Source organism: Musca autumnalis, unplaced genomic scaffold (genome assembly GCF_047663935.1).
Source record: "Musca autumnalis isolate F117 unplaced genomic scaffold, ASM4766393v1 scaffold_5, whole genome shotgun sequence".
Classification (NCBI taxonomy): Eukaryota; Metazoa; Arthropoda; class Insecta; order Diptera; family Muscidae; genus Musca; species Musca autumnalis.
The window spans coordinates 143,720,394-143,735,532 of NW_027412088.1; the positions used below are offsets into that span (position 1 = coordinate 143,720,394).

The following is a 15,139-nucleotide window of genomic DNA, read 5'->3' on the forward strand; positions in this document are numbered from 1 at the left end:
CGCTGGATATACAATTTTTATAACTATCGGGTATGTGATGAAAATCGAATCGACTCGATTTGCAGAATCAAAATGGTATATAATCGGAGTGCCGTTGATGATATATATAGCTTTGCTTCCCAAAAGCCCCGTATTTGAATACTATTTTTAAAATCCATTTTCAATTTCATTAAAATATTCACCAAAATTAGAGATATACGGTTTCGATTTATGGCAAAACGAGTCGAATCGTTTTCCATCACATACCCGTATAATTCTCTTTTTTATTTTCATTTTATCTCAGAATTTAATATTTTTTCTTTGTTTTCTTTTCAGATGATTTTAAACCTGCTAGTGTGGATAAAAATCGTGTTGCTACAGTAGATGTTGGCTCAAACAATCAAGTTACTGTTACTGTGCCAAATTTAGGTGAGTCTTAATTTGTTATGGTTCGATTTTTTTAAAAAGCGTTTATATAATAATTACCTTTTTCGAAGAGGGGAGGAACCAAATCGTAAACAATAAAGATAGACAAAAAATGGTTGATAAGTGCCGCAAAGTCTAGAATAATTTATGACAAATCAGCAATAAATACATTTCGAAAAGAAAATCACTACAAACGTGTGCTATAATGACATACGAAACGTGTTATTTCATATAAAAAATAAAACGGAGACCTTTAAGAACGTATAACAGCGTTATTTTTAGTAATCGGTATCTTATTGGCGGCAAACCTTTCTTTTCAATCTGAACATACCTATACTGAAATATAGTATTTAAGCTGCGGACAACTTACACATGCATACATGTGTATATTTTTAAGTCCATATTCATATATTTTATAGTTTGTTGACATGTAATTATTGTGTGTTAATTTTAGCCACGACATTCATTATACCCCTAAAGAAGCAACAATTTTGTTGGTGGCTACGTTCAAAAGACTTTTGCACCACCATAACACACGCCATGTCTCAAATGACAAAAAATGTAAAAACTGGAATAAAGTACAACACCTAAGAGAGAGGAAAAGAAAGGAAGTTGAGGATATGTATATGATGGTAACTTAAATGTAATCAGATCGGCTAATGGATGTTTTGGTTTTTAGGGGTTTTCCCACTTTAAATGTGTCTTTAATCTTCATATCGATTAGCATATAATGTAGTCATCTTTTTGGTTGTTCCAAAAAACACAGGTCTGCCTTATTTTGTTGTTGTTTTTATCTCATGATTTTTTTTCTTTTCAACCAAAACATAGCATTCCACACTTTGACACCACACATACCGACCGCCACTACTACCAGCACCAATACCACTATTCCACTACTTTGTGGCCAATATCGCTACAAATCCCTTTCACTTTTTTACAGTGTTTTTGTTGTTGGTATATCCATTCATTCATTCATTGAAATATTTAATTGTAGTTCCTCTCTTTTGGGCTCAATTCAATTTTGTGGCGTAGTATCGGAGTCATGTTTTATGCTTTTTTAATTCAAAATGTCAGTAAAAAAAAAAATGGTATGCAAATGTTGTTTTGGTGCGTTTTTTTTTGCTATTGCTTTTCTTACCGCTCTTGTTATTGAATTCATAATGGAATTTCTCGTTTTCTTTAACAAATCGACTCTCAAATCATTAATTACGATTTTTTGTGGTTTTAACGTTTCTAGAAAATAACCCTGCATTAATGACGACTTCTTCTTGTTTGTAGTCAATTGTTTAAGAAATACATATATTACAAGGTTGTTTATTGGTGTTTAAATACGAACACATGCATATACACATGTAAGAGCGGAGCTATTCATTTAGCAGACACAGATGATAGATATCAAGGAACGTCTTTGATCGGATTTCATATGGCAAATTGCGAGATTTATTTTAGTTTCTTTTTACTCTTAAATGGACGTATGGCATGGTTTCACCTGAGGAGCTACTCTTAGGTTAGGATAAAGGACGCGTAGTGAACAGTTACTTCACTCGGAGACCTTGTGGTCCGTTGTGTTCATCGTAATAAATTATAGGAAAATAGATAGTGAGAATATAACAGAATTTTATATAGATAAAGAACAAGTGTAGGTGTTAAGAAGAGAGAATTTGTCGTCATTGTGGTGGTTCATTCTCGCTGTAGTCATTTCAAATCCTTGGCAAGAAGAAGGAGACTTGTGTGCTATATCTCTTTCCCATTTGAAAGAGATTATATTTATTCTGCCCACCGTTAGTTTCAGGACGGATTTCTTCATGAAAAGTATAGATGTAATTCTTCTTCTAAAACTGCCGTAGAATTCATGGAGTAGAACCTGAATAATGTCCCTATTCATATAGCTTACCAGCTCTGCAGCTTTTTAGATTGCAAAGATTTTGGCTTTGAAGACACTACTTGCTTGCCAGGGATCTTATACAGCAGTGACCAGTAATGACCCCTACATCAATTCTGGTCTCTGGCTTGCTATGTGAGAGTTGGAATGCAGTTCAATACCTTACATTCAGGTTCCTCCTGCCATATTTTTGAGGTTTTCCTAAGAGTAGAACTTGTTGAGTTTGTCGAGGAAGAAGCAGAGCGAAGGCTCCACACGATCCTCTCCTCCATTTGCGGAACGGGAGACTGAAAAGCCAATCGTGGTAGGTCATCAACTATCTCATTTCCCACAACATTGTAGTGCCCTGGTACCCAACAAAATTTAATAACTCTACCACAAGTTTTCAAAACTGAAGAGCAATTTTCTAACTCGTTTCTTGAGTTACCGACAAAAATCGTATGAATGAAAAGCTCAAATAAAAGTTAACAACACTCTGCTATCGGTAGAACTTTACGACTACTTTTTATTGGTCGCTAACTTACCGAGTACTATCTAATCAACGATAGTACTAATTAATATAATATTAATAATTGTTCCACAAACATCCCAGAAGGGACAAGGAAGACTTCTCTTATATCAATGAGTGCACTCCGATTAATATTAGCTCAATGATATGGAACCTACAGTTTATCGCCGAGTCCGAACGGCAATTCCTATGACACCACTTGCAGAGAAGTTTAAATGGCTGAAATACTCAGGAAATGTCGCCAACATTAATGAAGCGCGGGTGTGCATACCATTGCACAACGGTGCCATGTTAAGAGATTGTAAATGCCTTGTTTGCAGTTGGAAGTTTGTAACAAAAACTATAATACCCATGTAAAATAATTATATGTGCAAACTAATATTGTGATATTTATTATCTAAAACAAAATATATTTCCAATATTATTTTTATATAGTAGTTAGTGCTTACGATTGCTTTTAAAATATAAAAGAAAATTGCGTTCTTATTAATTTCATATTAGAGAAAAATAATTTATAAAAAATTTGTCATAGAAAATAATTATATGTGCAATAACGAAAATTTTTAAAAAATTCATAATAATGCACAAAATTGTTGTACATTTAACATGATATTGTATTGCCCTTGTGGATTAGGACTTGTTGTAGCCTTCGTGTCATAGAACCGACTAGGTTTCTTAAGGTGTTAGTGGTGATATACTCCCATTCCGCCAATAATGCACATTAGAATTATTTCAGCGTCGTGCACTCCTTTGACTTCGCGAAAACTTTGGCGGATAGTATGCCCCGAAGGTCTTCAATGGCTTTGTGGCCATGAGTTATAGCTGGCCACTCAATAACCGTACATTTCGTGCCTTTAAAAACTCCTTTGTAGGTCCAACAGGGTGATTCGGGGCAATATCCTGCTGGAAAGTCCAATTTTATCCGTACAGCTCTCCAGCAAAATCTATTAAGTTGTTCTCTGACAACTAAATTTATGTTTCGGCACTCATTTTTGTCGGAACCAAACTTAAAGTAGACTTTCGTCGATGTTTAGTGTTCCCTTTATGACGTGACAGACGCGGATGTTTTATAATTCTCATATAATTATTTTTTATTGGTTTGTAAATTAAAATCGAATGTCTCAACTAACGAGATTACAAATTAAATCCAATTAAGGTATTACCACTAAGCAAAAAGTGAGAGGACATAAGCAAAATGTAGAAAAAAAAATTGAAATTTAATACCGTTAGAATTTATTTGAGGATTGGGAAGTTTTCGAGGAGGATCTCTTATGATATGCGCTGCATTCGGAGCTGGACGAAAGTTTTGTTCCGACAAAAATAAATTCCGAAACATATGTTGAGTTGTTAGAGAACAACTTAATAGATATTGCTGGAGAACTGTACGGATATAATTGGACTTTCCAGCAGGCTATTGCCCCGAATCACCCTGTTGGACCTACAAAGGAATTTTTAAAGGCACGAAATGTACGGTTATTGGATTGGCCAGCTATAACTCATGGCTATCAACCCATTGAAGACCTTCGGGGCATACTATCCGCCAAAGTTTTCGCGAAGTCAGAGGAATGCTCGAAGCTGAAAGCATTGAAATGTGTATTATTGGCGGAATGGGAGTATATCACCACTAACACCTTAAGAAACCTAGTCGGTTCTATGAGACGAAGGCTACAACAAGTCCTAATCCACAAGGACAATACAATATCATGTTAAATATACAACAATTTTGTTCATTATTATGAATTTTTTAAAAATTTTCGTTATTGCACATATAATTATTTTCTATGACAAATTTTTTATAAATTATTTTTCTCTAATATGAAATTAATAAGAGCGCAATTTTCTTTTATATTTTAAAAGCAATCGTAAGCACAAACTACAATGTAAAAATAATATTGGAAACATATTTTGTTTTCGACGATAAATATCAAAATATTAGTTTGCACATATAATTATTTTACATAGGTATTTTATTGAAAAAATATGTAAACATGAAAGATATTTTACAAAGCCTACTTGACATATTTTGAATTCAATGTAGCAAGGTAGTGAACAATACAGTGAACAATATAAATAAATTACTCCAACATGCCACCCAATAATCGAAATTAAAACAATTTTAATTTTACCGATTTTTGTCGGTAATTCAAAAAGTGAGTTAGAGAATTCCACTACTGGTCTGACCTTAGGTGGGCCTGGCTTTTCACATACGGCGCACGATGGGGCCAATGACAGGTTTTCGAGGCAACAAATCACTGGGGCAAGCTAGACCTTCCAAATTTTGTACAGATGTTTATAATGGGCTTAGAAACTAATATGACAAATTTGGTTCATATCGGTTCATATATACATATAGCTGCTGTATATATGTTCGCCCGATTTCAAGCAATTGATGGACCAAACACGCAAATTCTGTCCAATTTTTATGTGATTTGGAAAATACCACGGAATTAGGACTACAAATAAGTTTGCCAAGTTATATTGAAATCGGTTCAGATTTTGATATTGCTCCCATATATATTTTCGCCCGATTTTAGGTATTTGGTGCACCAATCTCGCTATGTATGTCCAATATTGATGAAATTTGAAATGTGTGACGGATTTTGGTCTAGAAACATTTTTGGTAAATGATATTGAAATCGGTTCAGAATTGGATATAGCTCCCATATATATGTTCGCCCGATTTCAGGCAAATGATTGACCATGCATGCAAATTCGATCAAATTACAATAAAATTTGGAAAATGTTACGGAATTCGGAATCCAAATAAGTTTTTCAAGTTATATTGAAATCGGTTCAGATATAGAAATAGCTCCCTTATATACATATGTTCAAATTTCATGGTTTTGTCTGTGGTTTGTTATAAGTTAATAAAAAAAGGTTCGAAATTTAGTAAAAATCGGCTAAGATTCCGCCACAAAAGCCAAAGTTTGCGATATCTTTGAAATTATATATTATTATTATTATTATATACGTCTATTAAATTTTTCCGAAATCCAATTGGTAACATTAATGGGTTTCCGATTATTCGCCAACCAAAACATAAAAATGTCCATATTTTTAAGTATTACGACATCTGAAATCAGATTTTTATGAAAAGGCGCAGATAGCGCAGCTAATTTTTTCACAAAATGATAGTACACATTAATACCTTTCACCACATATATATAATATCCTAGATCTACCTAGATCTCAAAAGTTATACTCCAGAGAACACATGGATAACAAAGCGAAATACTCCAAAAAAGACATAACATCTTAACTCAAAAATACATTTACCACACATAACATTTTTATTATTTGTTAACACTATCTTATTATACATACCCATTGAAGAGCTTTCCATGTTTAAAAAATATAAAAATGTTGAAATGTTCTTTTTGGCGCCTAAAATGCTTTCACTACTTATTTATAATGAATGTCGGAAAATGATGCCTAAGAAAATATGTCACCGTTGCCAGATCAGTGTGTCGCTATGTGATGTTACCAGATTGATTTATTTTTTATTTTTAGTGATTCAGAGTGTTGCCAATCGAAATCCGTTATTATTTTTTTCAAATTGCTCACTTCAAAAATTGACTTTTTGCCTCGAAAACCTGCTATTGGCCCCATCGTGCGGCGTGGCGCAGGGGACCGGGCCTCCCCGAAATGAATTTTTTTCATACAATTTTTAAATAATTTTCTTCCAAAAAGTCATAAGTCATATTTGGTCCTGTGGGTCCTCTAAAGAAATTTCTGTGCACGTTGGTGTCGTGGCCACTCTACCTGTAAAAACTTTCATTCCCACTAACAGCTCTAAAAACTGAAAACCTTCTGCTGAAAGAATGCTGAAGTTGTCGATCCCGTTTCCTTCATATTTGTCCCATATGTGAAATGGCTAGGCTATCTGGGATTTGTCAGTACTGGGGCCTAATTACGTGATTCGATATCGAGTTGTTTCGACCCGAGTACTCAAAGTTGGGATGACAACATTCGTTATCGAGTAAAATTATCGAGAAATTGAGCATAAATTTGCGAGTAATTTCTCGTAGCCAAATGGCCTATCGTAAACAAACGAAATGAAAGATTTCGTATTGTATTTTTGTTTAAAATGTAAAAAAATTTTTGTTTATTGACGGTTTATAGAGGAAAAATGATATTAGTAAATAATTGTGAGCATTCTTTACACAAAATAACAAGAGAAATTGGGAAAAGTCCTTTTCAGTCGTTTTGAGAAATTGTGATAAAAATAGAATTAAAATAAATACATATGCATGCTATCATTAACCAAAAATTAATGTTTGCAGTCGGTAAAATACAAGTTGAAAAAATATGAATTTCTGCAAAACAAAAAATTATTTAATATTAATAGCCTTCACTTTATTGGTGAACAACTTTTAATAAAGTGCATTTTAAACAGTTCATCCCCCGTTGTTTACCAAAGGAAATACTCTCTCAGAGAGGCTAAGTCAAAACACCACCAAATTCTCTCATTTATTTTGAGAGAGAATGATTAAGGTAGATGTATTAGCAAACTGTAACAAGAATGTCAAAACAATTTTGCAAACATTACTAATTTTCATATTTTCTTAGCACAACTACATTCCGAAATTATTATTCAATGTATTGTTCAAAAAATTCCACAAATATTTACATTTTTCATCCATAATTTTGTTTTTTAGTTTTTGCTTTGAAATAAACACATTTTTTGACATCTACCTTTATAACATTCCCGGTTACTCTCGAAACATTCGATCAACGATTTCGATCGAGTCTTATCATGCCGTTTTTTTCTCGTGTCGAAAACTTATTCACGAGTAAATTCACGATCGAATCGAATCACATAATTAGGCCCCTGCACTTACCATCTCACTCACTCTCGATGAATGTCTATCACAATGTGATCAAGTCTATCAGCTTTATTCCATTGTAAGAGATTTCATCTCATTCATTGAAACTGAATTTCCCGACTGTTCTCCTAGAATAATTTTAAAGGCATGGGCACGATACGGGACATTTTTTTTATAGCGCTCGTAAAATAACGTCGGTGTCATGCTTAAGTGTTCCATACGCCATTTTTGTCTTTTTGAGATACAGGTGGTTTCTAGGGTTTTCCGGTATCCTCTTTCTGAATTTTTTGGTATGCTTTCTCCTATCTCCTCTAGTTTACGATAAATCCACGCTTCGACGCTAAAGCTTAAACTTTTTTCAGAAATCCGAACTTTAATTTTCGATTTAGAAGTTTTTAATTTATTGAGGCAAATATGGAAAAATTTGTTTGTCACTTTGTTCCATATTGTGTACAATATTTCGCAGTTGTGTCATAACCCTGTAGGAAGTGTGGGGTCATGTGTTGACATGTCGCCACTTTGTCTACTAATATGGTGACAAAGTCAACACTTTGTCACCAGGTTGTCAACTATTGATACCTTTACCTTAATAAGAAGAAGCATTGTGTATATTGACAGATAATAGCCCAACGAAGCATCTTTTTTTAATTTTCTTAATTGTTTGGCGTAAAATAATTTTTGCGGTTGGTGAAAAAAGTGTTTTTGTAAAAATCAATAAAATATCGTGAAAACTTAAAGCATATAATTTCAATAACAAGTATGAGCAAAAGAAAATATAAAAGACATGTGAAAAATAAACAATTCTATAGCAAAGTACGAATTCTGAGGCGACTAACATTTGTGGTGAAATTTCGACAATTAGACATTATGTGGAACCTTTAGAGAAGATTGTGGAGCCTGATGTATATATTGTCCCGTCTCGCTGGAAATGCTGAATGCAACTAAACATAATAATGAATTACAATGTAGAAGAATTATTTGGCAAAAATCGATTGTGAGATTTTTCCAATGTTATACAGCTGTAATAGGCAAGCAAATTTAAGGACATATTTTTTATTTATGTTTATTTATACATGTTTATTCTTTTCAATTCCTAGATGTTATATCAACATTCAGCGAATCGCCTGACAAAACGTTAAGTGCAACAGAAGAAGAACTATTTTAAGCAGACAAGCCATTGGTGCGACTTTGCCAAGAAAATAAAACGAAAACGTTGTTTATTATTTATATGTTACAATGTTGGAGCAGCCTTGAAAACATTGTCTTTATTTACTAATTTTTACTTATGTGGAATCTTTGGCTTAGCCATTTAAAAAGATAAAAATACTGTAATACGCAATTTGTGCATTTTTAGCACTTTCAATAATATTTATATAGTATTTAAACAAATGTGTAGCTTCATCTTCTTATTAAACGTACTATCTAGCTGTTTTATCTATGAAAAGTTCCAAATAAGCTAAAAAATTTAGTATTGAAAATCTGGTACTATTGACTCACTACCTCCAATGTCTATACTGACTCACTACCTCCATTGTCTATACTGACTCACTACCTCCAATGTCTATACTGACTTACTACCTCCAATGTCAACACATGGTTCCTCTGGAACTACTGACTTACTATTGACATACTAGTTCCATTGTCAGTACTGACTTTCGAATGACACGTTCATACAAAATGTCTATAGGAAATTACATTAGTTGTCTACAGTTTGTCAGTAGTACTGTTGACAATGTCAGTAGTAAGTCAGTATAGATTCACTATTGACATTTCCTACAGGGAAGTGTGGATATGGAACAAATCGACAAAAAATCTATTTTTAAAAAAAATCTTTACAACTTTTTTTATACCAATACATATTCCTCTATATTTTTTCATATATGTTATATAAAATATTATTGATAATTCAAGTCAAAAATATAAATATTTTCTTTAGTCAGCTCCACACAGTTGTAGCAAAACATTAAAATGCGATTTTCTCAAAACGGGCAAATGTCGTATGTCAGCTCATTTTGATAGAGCCTTCTAAGTAAAAAAGCATTATATAAGTCCACTATATATCAATTTAATTTCATTTATAACAATGTCCAGCCTTTTGGCCTTAAGGGCTGTATACTACAAAATAAAATATATGGTAAAATTATGATAATTAAGGGACCACTACTATATGATAGAGTTGTGCAAATCTAGTTCCGACCTTGCTACCGTTTTCACTTTTCTTTCCTTCTGAATACTTCTCAGATCGATATAATTTAATGTATCTTTCAATTCGCCGCTAATTTGTGTTTTCACGCGTTTTCATAGTTCTGATATTCGGTGTTGATACATCACGATGGAGGAATATATTGAAATTGTTTTTTTATATGCATCACAAGCATATTTGCTGTTACCTTTGTCGAATATTCATTATATTGAGAGTTGATGCCAATTTCGAATTAAATAATTCCTATGTATTGTCATGGATAATTCATCATGGCCTTATTCAATATTTTAGCCTTGCAAAATAATGAATATTTTATTTCTTTATTTAAATGCTTAAAAGCCCATAAACGTGCTACATTCTTCTGCGGCTGAATCCATTTTTGTTTATTTAAATTTCATTTCTATATTATTTTAAATATAAAAAAAGAGAAAAACCCATTAAAACATCTAGCACACCTGCATAAAGTAGAAAACAAAAACAATGTACACTACACACATGGTGAAAGAACAGCAAAAAAAAACCCGTGTGATAAGAAACAGAGCAAAAAACTCAATAAAAAATTTATAAAAGACATCACAAAAATGTGCTACTCTGGTCGTGCTGATGGGGGCCAAACATCCAACAAGAACAATTCCATTAACAACGATGGGAGACAAACAAAAAAAGAAAAACAACAATAAAAGACATAAACTTTTTTGTTATCAACCTCGAACTTTGTGTTATGAAATTGAAATTGCACTTTTTTGTTTTTATTATTGTTGTTGCGGCAATACGTAGAGTTTGCACTCATCGTTACTACTGCTGCTGACGACGGATTTATTATTTAAAATGCAAGATAATGCACTTTTTCAGATTTAAAGCAAAAATTATTAAAAATGTCAATTTATTTGATAACGCTCTTTATCTGTATGTGAAATTCAATCTTAGGGGGTTTGTGATTTAATGTTGCACAATTGTTAACAAGGTGTTATCTGTGGTTTTAAGACATAGATGAACAAGATGAGCACTCGCCATTACGTTTTCGTACGATTCACCAAATGCTCTCTTTGTGTTCATCGTTGTTTTAAGACAACTTTAAGAGATATTTTTATATACATACATACATATCGTCACCATAAATGCCCGAAGACGTAACCCACAAAATCAAAACTTTACAGGAGAAGCAAAAAACGTTATAAAATGAAAACCTGTTTTATGGAATATAATTCTTATGAAGGCGATTATTCGGGATACTATCAATCCTATACGAATCGGAGTAATAAATGAAACCAAAACAGCGGAAACGCTTGGTTTTGGGATCCGTCATTACAACAAAATCTGCAATATTATCCCTTTTTCCGAAATGCATTTCTTGAATAGAATCGTTGTTTTTGAACGTAGAAGCTTGTAATTTTGCCAGAGCCTGTATATTAACTTTATGTATCGATTTGCGTTTGGGTTTCGTCTTCAGGCATTTTTGGTGACAATATGTATCTACATTGTATCGTTCTATATATAGATAATACGTGCACTATCTTTGAAGAAACGAGAAAGGGTGAGGAAGTATATTACGTTTTCCCATTCACGTAGTTTAGTAATGAAACTGATAGTATAAAAATGCTGCAAGTTCAAAACTCATGTCATGAAACATATTGGTCACATTACCAGGGTTTTTTAATCCTTTAAACTTCTATAGCACTCCCGTTGAAATATGATGGTCTCGGCGTTTAGATTCGTTGCTAAAGAGGAGGTTCCATATCGTTGCGGCAAAATAGGCAGCTCTCTTTCATTGTCTCTTCTGAAGTGTTCATGGAACATTGAGGAATGTTTTCTTTTTTAATTTTATTATAAAATTTTATTAAAATTTCAAAACTTTTAATCCAAATCTTTGTTATTTATTTTTTGTTTCTATTTTTAGTTAGTTCCGGTGTGCCTCATACCATTTATAAGGGAAATCAAAAGAAATACACAAAAGAATGTATACTCATATTCGATAAAAGAACTGGTGATATAACGTTAGAAAAATTAAATCACAACATACAAGTGAAGAAAACGCGGTAAGCTGCAATAATTTCTCTTTGCATAATTCTATATTCTAATAATATATTCTATCCCCTTTCTAACTAACAGCGAAATGACAAATAAACCTATTGTACCTATTCCTTCGTCAATGCCAGCTGTTGGTGGTGGTGGTGGCGGTGGTGCTTCTTTAGCATCATCATCGACGGCATCGGCAAGCACAACAGGACCAGCGCCAAAACTAGAGAACAGTACAATGAGAATATCATCCAAAACAAAAGTTTCAACAGGCAATAGAAGAAATACGATAAGTAAGCTTAAAAAACGATACTTTCTTAAATATAAATTTATTAAATTTAATTTTCTCCAATTTCAGTTGAATTAAAGTCTCGCAATTCACCAATGCAAGGTTCACCATCGGCAGTTGTTAACAGAAGTCCTCAATCGGCACCAGCGTATGTGTTTTTTTTTTTTTGCCTTTGTTGGGTAAAATGGCCATTAACTGACTTTTTCTATTTTCCAGTTGGAATGCCAATAACGGCCAAGCCACCTTACCTAGTATACCCATGATTGTTGATGATGATGATTCAATGTTTAGCATTGGTGGTGGTGGCAGTGGCGGTGGTGCTGCAGCTGGTGGTGGCGGTGGATCATCGGGTGGCTATAATAATCTGGCTAATGTCTCTGCCTCATCATCCTCCTCAACATCCAGTCATAATAATTCTGGACAAGAATTTGATTTTCAACAATTGCTCCAGGGTGCTTTATCATCACCTACCAAACAATCAAAACAATCATCGTCGTCATCATCACATCACAGCAGCAATCAAAAACGACACAACAACCACCAGCGGCAACAACAACAGCAGCAGCAACAACAGTCTTCACAAACGCAACAACTACATCAATGGCAACAGAATCTGCAACATCAACAACAACAGCAGCAGCAACAAACACAAAATCCATATAATCGTTATAATGGCAATGGCAATTCCTCTTCTTCCTCATCGTTATTTAGTAATAATCATAGCAATAATCTACAGAATAGCAATCATAATAATAGCAGTAATAACTATCATAATAACTATGATCTTGCCTCATCGCCAACATTGGCCAGTGAAGCAGCAGCTTTGGAACAGGTATGTGAATATATCAAATGTATATTTTAAGAAAATTTAGAAGTTTCTAGAGGGGTTTTAAAAAACCTTTTTTTTAGAAATACCAATCCTCCCTATGAGTTTTCTTAAGCATAGAAGTCCTCCCGAAATTACTTCTTTGCAATAGAAAACAGACGGAGAGGTATTTTAGCGAATTAAAGATCTCTGCATGATTTTCTAAAGAATATATGTTTTATGAAAGAACCTTCTATAGAATCGAAGTCCTTCGAGTAGGTTTTCTATTAAACAGAAGGCCTTCGAATTTTTCTATAAAATATGAGATGGAGTTTCTATTGAATAGAAGGATGGATCTTCTAATGAATAGACGGCCTACCGAAATGGCTGGAATAGAAAATATCCGGACGGGTATCCTATATAATTAAAGATCACTGCATAGGTCTTCTATAAAATACATGTTTTCTCAACGGATTATCTATAGAATCGAAGTCGCCTAAGGATGGAGCTTCTAATTACTAGAAGACATCAGGATGTTTCTTCCACTCTATAGAAACAGGTTAGTTTCAAATCTGTAATCTATAAAATATAAGATGTCTGGATGAGTATAGGAAATAGACAACCTCGGCAAATTTCATCTATAGTAGTCGTTTGGAAACGTCTTCAATAAAATAGTTTCAATAGAAAAAAAGACTTCCGTAATGGTCTCTTCTTACGGAAGCGTCTTCTAAACAATAGGAGACATCCGAAAAAGTCTTCTAGGGATTAGAAGAGTTCCGTAATGGTATAATAAAATATGTCAAACGATATAGTCTACAAAATAAAAAGGCTTCAGATGTCCTTCTTTTTAGAATAGACGACCTCTGGAAGGGCCTTAATAAAACAGAAGACACGGAATAAAAAGCCTTCAGATGTCCTTCTTTTTGGAATAGGAAGGGCCTTAATAAGACAGAAGACCTCCAGTAGGGTCTTCCATATAATTTTCGTACCTTTCGTATAAAAAGTGCGATTCTCCAGCTATTTTTTTTTTTTTTTTTTTTGAGTTACCGACAATTGTCGCTAATATTGAAATGCTTATAATTTCGGTAATTACCGATGTTTTTCGGTAAGATAGCGACAAATAAAAAGCAGTCGCAAAGTTCTACCGATAGCAAGAGTGTTGTCAACTTTTATTTGAACTTTTCATTCATAATTTTGCGTTTTAATTTTTCCGATTTTTGTCGGTAACTGAAAAAATGTGTTAGAGAATCGCACTACTGGCAGGTTTTTATAAGATTGAAGCCCTCCGGATGTCATTCTATAAAATATTAGGTGTTACGTGGAACAGATGATCAGATGAATAGAAGTTCGTGGCAAGGATCTTGTATAGAGCTCACCTATCTTTAAAAAATACTACACACATGAAAGAGTCTTTTATAGTAGAAGACCTCCGAACTACTAAAGAGTAAAAGATATCCGAAAGGGGTTTTTTTGAAATGGAAAGTCTCCGGTAAAATTAATTATAGAAGACAACTGGAAGTCTCCGTCATAGGATTCTTTACTATAGAAGACCTCCGAAAGGATATTCTATAGGGAAAAAGTCCCCCTGATGAGTCAGTCCCCTTTTGAAAATGAACAACCTCGAAAAATTCCTCCTTTATAGAATTCATCGAGATGCGACGTCTATAGAACCCTCTGGAAAGGGTTTCCGCGGAAAAGAATATAACTTAAAGATTCTTCTAAAGAGTAGGAGGCTGCGGATGAATATTTTATTGAACACAAATTTTGCGCAATGGATTTTTCTATATAATAAAAGACGTTCGGAATGGTATTTAGGTCCACAGTAAGATCTGCTCTACAGAATAGAAGTTCCTTAGAAGGTTCTTTTATAAAGGAGAAGGGCCGTGGAATGTTCTCTATAGAATAGAAGGGCCTTCTTTAAAATTGAAGGATCGCAGAATAGTATTCTATAGAAAAGTTGACCCACGTAAGGATCTTCTATATAATAGATGACCCGAGGAAGAGTCTTCTATATAATAGAAGGTCCACGGAAGGACCTTCTATATAATAGAAGGTTCACGGAAGGGCCTTCTATAGAATATTAGGCTCGTGGAAGAGTCTCCGCGGAAGAGTCTACTGTAGAATAGAAGGCCCGCGAAAGGGTCTTCTATAGAATAGGAGGCCCGCGGAAGGGTCTTCTGTAGGATAGAAGGCCCGCGGAAGGGT

The 15,139-nt window shown here is 33.8% G+C and overlaps 1 protein-coding gene across 9 annotated transcripts in view; it reads left to right on the top strand.

The window, feature by feature from the left end:
- Positions 1–15,139, top strand: part of Eaf (ELL-associated factor) — a 33,178-nt gene that overhangs the window by 16,465 nt on the left and 1,574 nt on the right. For all 9 annotated transcript variants that reach the window (XM_073956812.1, XM_073956815.1, XM_073956813.1 and 6 more), the window contains 5 exons: positions 316–408; positions 11,722–11,860; positions 11,934–12,133; positions 12,199–12,277; positions 12,346–12,961. In XM_073956812.1, the coding sequence (XP_073812913.1) occupies positions 316–408; positions 11,722–11,860; positions 11,934–12,133; positions 12,199–12,277; positions 12,346–12,961 (1,127 nt within the window). The remainder of the gene's footprint in view (positions 1–315; positions 409–11,721; positions 11,861–11,933; positions 12,134–12,198; positions 12,278–12,345; positions 12,962–15,139) is intronic.